At 35.8% G+C, this 7631-nt stretch overlaps 1 protein-coding gene across 1 annotated transcript; it reads right to left on the bottom strand.

Moving 5' to 3' along the window:
- Positions 1–795: 795 nt before the first annotated feature.
- LOC141615272 (ethylene-responsive transcription factor ERF003) lies at positions 796–2214 on the bottom strand. Its single transcript, XM_074433698.1, has 2 exons — positions 2014–2214; positions 796–1575 (listed from the first exon to the last, which is right to left on the bottom strand). The coding sequence occupies exons 1-2, from the start codon at positions 2094–2096 to the stop codon at positions 1101–1103; spliced, it is 558 nt and encodes a 185-aa protein (XP_074289799.1). The 5' UTR covers positions 2097–2214; the 3' UTR covers positions 796–1100.
- Positions 2215–7631: the final 5417 nt, after the last annotated feature.

The raw sequence follows: 7631 nt of genomic DNA, 5'->3' as shown, positions 1-7631 counted from the left end.
GTTTAGGTTACTTATATCAAATTTTCAATCTGCAAATACCTTTTTTTTTATGACGAGGGGGTTGAATCTCTCCGGGCCCATGCATTCCCGCACCACCACATGGACCATGTAAGCCACCCCCTTCGGGCCGCAGCGTGGCAAGTGATCATCGCTTTGATTGGTAGTCGAACCCGGGACCTCTCAACTCCTACATTTCTGCAAGCTTCAAGGTTTAACCCGGCTACCACTGGATTAACACCCCTTGGTTTAATCTGCAAATACTTTTACGGTTATTATGTATTTTGAGTTGAATCTTATTTTATCGAGTGGTTAATTGCTTATCAAACGGCATGTACGTTAGTTCAGGTCATATTTTATTCAATCACGCTGCGATCGTTTACGATGTTCTATATGCATTTCAATTTAGCTAATTCCGGATCAAATCAATTTTTGTTTAAAGCCGTGTTTGAGTTAGATTAATTTTACTGGGCCTAAGCTCAAAGTTGACCATATGTTAAAACAAATTAATTAAAATTTTAGGAAGTTCGCTTACGTTTGATCGAAGGGCGTTTTACACGATTACAAGTAAAATGGCCAAACGGGTCATTTTCTTACAACTCTTAAATGTTCTTTAGCTAAAAGATCGATGATATCTTGTCCCAAAATGTACCTATAATTAAGAGTCATTTTTGTATGATATAGACAACCTTTTATATCAAACTTGGTCCTTTATGCAAGTTGTCCATCAATTATGCATCGTTAATTGGGTAGAATAATAATCAACTTTTATAAGAAATACCCACACTAAACAACTCATTAACAAACCAAAATATTTGTGCTTAAATCACATTATTTATGATATATATAGGCGTAATACTCGAGTATAAATATACATTGACTTGACCAAACTTAAAAGGAAATTGTTTAAATTAGAACTTGCGGAATAAATAGATGATTGAACTAGCTAGCTAGCTAAATGATGAAATACTAAAAAAAATAAGGCCGGTTGGTTGTAAATAGTTCTCCCAACTCAGGACAGTAATAATTAAGGTTGACTAGGCCAACGGAATGTTTTTAATTAGCTTAACTTAGAATTAATAATATTAACCAAGTTAAGCTAATTAAATTGCAATCTCAATTGACCCGTAACCAAGCAATTCTTGAATCATTTGCTCAATGTGATCCTCCTCCAATTGCTCATATTGTGGCGGCGATTCAGATTGACCATTCTCGACCTTAACAACTAGGTCACTATCAGGGCTCGAAAATCCTGGTCCTGTCACTGTTGACCCGTACTCAGGGAACCAAGGTCCCACATCCTCAATTTTTGGGGGACTCATTAATTTTGGGCTAGGACCCTTTTGTTGGGCCTGCATTGTTGGGTTTTTAGTGACTTGCAATGATGCCATATAGCAACGGTGAAGTTTAGCGGTTAATGTAGCTGAAAGTAGTTTAGATGAGGAAGTTTGCGGAATATTTGGGTTGTATGGGAAATTAGTACGGGCCCGAACCCCACACATTAAACGGGCCGCTTCATCATAGGCCTGTGCCGCATCCTCTGCCGTTTCGAACGTCCCTAGCCAAATTCTCGTTTTCCTGCATTAAATTATACGAAACGTTTCATTAGTGTACTACACTACTATGTCAAAAACAAAAACAAATGTAGCTACTTTTTCTTCAAGAAAGCTACATTGGCAATTTTAAATGTTTTTTTCTTAATTATGGGGAGCTCTAAGTCTATAACGTGTAACAATTATATATCTCATTATTAACACAATTGACTCGTAAATAAATTTAACATTATAAAGAAATATAAATTCGTATAAATTTATAGTGACGGTCTACTAAATAAGATAACATTTCATTAATTCGTATAAACGTAATTCTATACCACATTATTAAGATAATTGACTAGGCATTTTTATTAATTTTTTTATATGAATTCTCGTAAATTTGTACTGTTGATCGACCAAAATAACATTTCATAAATTATAATTCATGTGTTTTTCATAGCAAAACTACTAAAAGACTTACAAAATGGGGTGGCGAATTTCGGAGACCCAAGAGCCCCAATGCCTTTGTCGGACACCGCGATACCGTCGTTGTGGTCTTGCCATTGTAGTAAGAGTTTGCTCTTTTTGAAATGCTAGTGAGAAGTGAAGAAATGTGGGGAGGTGAAAGATGGGGGGAAATGAGGGGTTTATGTAGTGTTCTTATAAACAAGACAACAAAAGGAAGAAATTTGGACCTTGTTTTTTTTTTTCTATGCCCATAACTGGCAAGCAACAAAGTGGGTCCAACAACATTGATGTGGGTCCCAAGAGTGGTATTCAAGGGAAATGGATCATCTCCCTTTCTTTTCTCTTTGTTACCTCTCAGGCTCTCACAATCTCTTTAAATAATAATTTCTCATTTCATCCTCATTTTTCTTTATCTTTATGCGTAAATTTAGAACCATTAGATAATGTTTAAATATAATCCATACCATTAATAAAAACTTGTCTCTCCATTTCTTTTTAGGAAATGAAGAAAAAATGGGCTCGTATTGAAGGTACTGTGAATGATGAATATTTTAATCTTCCTTTTTGTATTTTTCTGAAATCTACTATGAGTACACTTAACCAACTGGATTATGATCATAGGTTAATTTTATAAAGTTTGATTAATTTATTTGTTAATTAGATAGATTAAAGTCTTAAGTGTGTCCCAGTTGGACTGATCACATGGCTATCATAATTGGTCATATTCATATATAGTAGTAGTAACTTCCATTACATACATTAATACATACACACCAAATATTCAATCATCATCTTGTTGTTTATTTCCGATCATTTGTTTATCTTTGATTTTGATACAAAAATTAAGAAAATAAGAGAGATCAACTATTGGATGACAAATAAATCAAATTGGATATGGAAGATCAAGTTATTTATCAAAATTATTCCTAAAATAAAAAGGTAAATAGTTAAACTAGACACCCAAAAATGAAATAGATAAACAAATAACAACCACGACTAGAGTAATTTAATGTAATTAAACAATTATTTATAAAAATAGATTTAGTACGCGTTATAAAGATTCTCAAAATGTACTCCGTATGCCAGGTGAAAACATGATTGATTATCATCATAGTCTATCGATATGGAATTGGCCTTTGTGCATTGTGAGTTGAACTCTAGTTATCAATCTTTTAAAATTTGGGGTATAGTGCATGGTTGGTGATCATTTTACGCAAATCCAAATGTGTGTTCAATTTTATTTGTCTTAGGGATATGTTATCATAAACACAAATTCTTATTATAGACGGACACTATCCGTCTATAGCTATAGACGGATAGTGTCCCTCTCACAAATTAAAGTGGGTAGTGCAAGTGGGTGGAAAATGGATACCCCCACTTGCACTACCCACTTTAATTTGTGAGAGGGACACTATCCGTCTATAGCTATAGACGGATAGTGTCCGTCTATAACAAGACGGACTGTATCATAAATTATACATTTGATCATCGACGTCACAAATATTATCCTACAACTAGTTGTATATTAGCATCGTACAATCAACATATATCTAATTGAGCTTATGTGTGTAATTCTTTTGAGCTTTCTTAAAGTTTACCTTTTTTTTATGCCTAAGTTGGTGAGTTCAGAAAATCTAAGATATAACTCAGACTCTTTACAACAAAACTCGGAAACTTTAATATAAAGCTCAGATTCTACAATGTCAGTTATACTACAACTTGTTGTATAGTCTATCAACTGCATCTACGTAGAATACCCTGAATTCTCATCGTCTTATATACATCTACATGAATGTTTTTTAATAAGATTGATAAAGATACTTCCGTATCTTGTTAATATTGTATATATCTTTCCATATCGTCTGCATATCTTAATATTAGGATAGTTTCCTTATCTCGTATATATTAGATTGTATTATAGAATTCTTTACCTCTTGTGTAAGTTACGTAGGATTAGCTATAACTTGTATATATACTCGTATTTCTCATCAATGAAATCTCAAGCTTTACAAGCCATAAACTCTCCTTACATGGTATCAGAGCACCTGATCCTTTTTTTTTTCTCAATCAATATGACCTCGTCTCAATCAATTCCCAACAACGATGAACCCACAAAACCTCTCCTTCTCATCAACACCAATTCTGTCGAGAAATTGACCGGCTCCAATTATCAAGCATGGCGACTTCAGCTCTCCTCGCTGCTCCTCGGCTGTGACCTTTATGGATACGTCGATGGTACGTTTCCCGCTCCCGCCAGGGAACTTACAAGTTCCACCGGCTCCAAATCCACTAACCCTGCATTCAAGACTTGGTTCAAGCAAGACAAGCTCCTCTTTGGATCCGTGGCTAGCACCCTCGCCCCAACTGTGAGCTCCCTCATACTCAAAGCAACCACCACAAAGGAGGCGTGGGACATCCTCGAAACAACCTATGCCCTGCCTTCCCGTGGTCACATTAAACAACTCAAATTCAAACTCTGTAACCTCGCCAAAGGCTCAACCTCTATTTCCGACTTTATGACCAAAATTAAAACCATTACTGATGAACTTGCCCTTCTTGGAAGCCCTATGTCGAATGAAGACATCACCGACCGCATCCTTGACAACATCGATGACCCTCGCTACCAGTCCGTAATCGATGTCGTTCACGCCCGTGATACACCAATTCCATTCGCTGAACTGCACGAAAAACTTATAAACAAAGAACTTACCATCCAAATATCCGAACAATCCCGCACCTCCCCATTTCCTGCCACTGCTAACCCCACTGCCTATCTCCCGTATTACCCCCCACGCTCACCCAACCCATCCACCTATCAACCATGACCCACCACCCAAACTCCCTACCAGCCTCGTTCTCCTGCACCACCAACAAACCCACCCAACCAGACCACCTACCAACCCCGTAACCCCTATAAAGGTCGTTGCCACTGGTGCAACGTTCAAGGCCACTCCCTCACGTTTTGTCCTATTTTCAAGGAACTCTACCCTGACATAAAGGTCCCCCGCCATCCTAAAGCCTCTACCCAACCACCTCAAGCCAACACCACAACCACCCAGTCCTCTGTCTCGGCTGCCTCCGACTCTTGGCTCCTTGACAGTGGAGCTTCGCATCACGTTACAGTTGACCTCAAAAATCTCTCCCTTCACTACCCCTATGACGGCACTGATGAGATTGTTATAGGCGATGGTTCGGGTCTTCCCATCTCTCATACTGGTTCCACTTCACTCTCCTTTAACTCTCGTACTTTTACGCTCTCTAATGTCCTCGTAGTTCCTAATATTCGCAAAAATATTCTTTCAATCTCGCAATTTTGTATCGACAATAATGTCTCTGTTGAATTCTTACCCACTTCGTTTTGTGTTAAGGATCTTAGCATGGAGGAACCCATTCACCGCGGCCCAGTCAAAGACGGTGTCTATCAACTCCTTCACTCACATGTTTCTCCTCAAGTCTCCACGGCTCACACCTCCTCCACGGACTTCCACCATCGTGTTGGCCATCCTTCGTTCCCTATTTTGCACAAATTAGCATCTCGTCTTCACATTTCAAATATTAAACATACTCCATGTAACTCCTGCCTCATTAATAAAAGCACGAAATTACCGTTTACTGCTTCGTCTCTTGTCACTCGTGCCCCCCTTGAAGTTGTTTTTAGTGATCTATGGACATCCCCCATCCACTCCATTGATAACTTTAAATATTATGTTATATTTGTTGATCACTTCACGAAATATGTGTGGTTCTACCCCTTAACACGCAAGTCTGACACATACTTCATCTTCACTCGCTTCAAACCCCTCGTTGAAAAACAGTTTCGCACCACGCACCGCACACTTTACTCCGACAACGGGGGAGAATTTCAAAAACTCGCCCCCTACCTTGCCACGAATGGTATATTCCACCTCACCACATCTCCGTATACTCATGAGCACAATGGATATGCGGAACGCCGACATCGTCACATTGTCGACACCGGCCTTGCATTTCTTACATACTCTTCCCTTCCTCATCAGTATTGGCCCCATGCCTTTCATACAGCCGTGTATCTAAAGATACTCTCTTTATCCTCGTCATTTGTTTACTTATTCTATTTGGGATGTTTTAGTTTACCTTTTTATGTTGGGAATGATTTTGATGCACAATTTGATTCTCTACACTCAATTTGTTCTACTTATCAAATAATTGGTCTTCTCCTCTTTGTTTGGTCTTTATATCAAAATTAAAGATAAACAAATGACTAAGAAGAAGTAAAAAAGAGTAAATAATGCACATGCTATTTTATACCGTGTTCTAAAAAGAGTCCATCCCCTATTTACTAAATGAATAGGCGAAACTCCAATTTTTCCCGCCTAAAACATATTTCCTAGAATAGTGCTTGGTATTTTTAGCATATACTACATATATGGAGATGATAAGTTATAAATGGATATAATCTTTTGTATTTAAATATTTATAACTTTTAATATTTTACATTATGCACAAATTTATCTCCGATCTTTTAAGGATAAGGAATTCTTTTTTTAAAGAACTTATTGATAAAAAATTATTGACTTTTTATGATAAGAAGTTGCGGGTAAAAAATATGGTATTAGTAAATATTTGTTAAAATTCTTTGACTTTTTATGATAAAAATTTGCAGCTAAAAAATATGTTATTAGTAAATATTTGTAAATTAAAATCATTAATTTCTCGGTCAAAAAACAAAAAAATACTCATTTTATTACTTCTTACAATTTAAATTTTTATATATTTCTCTAATCAAAATACATTAAGGAGAAACATGGAAATTAAGTGAATTATCAATTTAAATTCTATAAATAATACACTAAAAAGTATATAGTAACTCTATAAATACTGCGCATTCATTGTGCAGAATCTAAACTAGTTTAAAAACAAATGTTGAGGTACCTCTAACCATTTGAGAAAGTTTTTCAACTTAAATCATTAGGTTAATGGTTCATTAAGGACCAAACAACAGTTTAACATCCTAATACATAGAATATACTTTCCGATTCTCTGATTTATCGAGATTGGTTGATATATACTCCATATTAACTATTTTATTATAAAAGCTTTATAGTGAATTTAGGTTTTGTTTAAACTGTCACGAAGAAAAATTCAAATTGTTTGTAAACATACTTTCTTTTCTCACAGTATTCCACACAACGCTAATAATTCAATTTGTTATTTTTAAAATTTTCATCTAAAAATTTCATTCCATCTCTTCTATTTTACACGTCATTATCATATTTCGATATTCCTAATTTCTCTCTTCCATATACCCTTTTCATGACGAATCTAATTGTATTATAAATTTAGTAACCTTTTCATAGTAACATTTCAAAAAAATTATGTCAAAATCTTAACTTGAAAAAATTGGAAAGTCGGATAAATTAAAACAAAGAGACTAAAAGTAATGTACCTTTAAGACATTGACCGTCTTTTTTCTTTGATGAGGTAAGAAAAAAGACATTAAAGGTCTTAGTTTGCATTTTCATTGTATTGCTTTAGCTTTTTACCTCGGTCTCTTAATAAGGTGGTTTATAAGAGCATCCACAATGATAAGCAACAACCCAACTAGCTTAACTTTCCACATCACCTTTTTGAGTGAGCTATAACACTTTTAAG

Source organism: Silene latifolia, chromosome 11 (assembly GCF_048544455.1).
Source record: "Silene latifolia isolate original U9 population chromosome 11, ASM4854445v1, whole genome shotgun sequence".
Classification (NCBI taxonomy): Eukaryota; Viridiplantae; Streptophyta; class Magnoliopsida; order Caryophyllales; family Caryophyllaceae; genus Silene; species Silene latifolia.
Note: the sequence above shows the minus strand (reverse complement) of the source record. Positions and strands in the feature narration are given on the sequence as shown.

What these genes read in the sequence shown, in the direction of transcription:
- LOC141615272 (XM_074433698.1), bottom strand. Translation starts at nt 2,096, where the DNA reads ATGGCAAGACCACAACGACGGTATCGCGGTGTCCGACAAAGGCATTGG. An exon ending in GAAATTCGCCACCCCATTTT is followed by an intron (nt 1,576 to 2,013) that starts GTAAGTCTTTTA and finishes AATTTAATGCAG; the next exon opens with GAAAACGAGAATTTGGCTAG.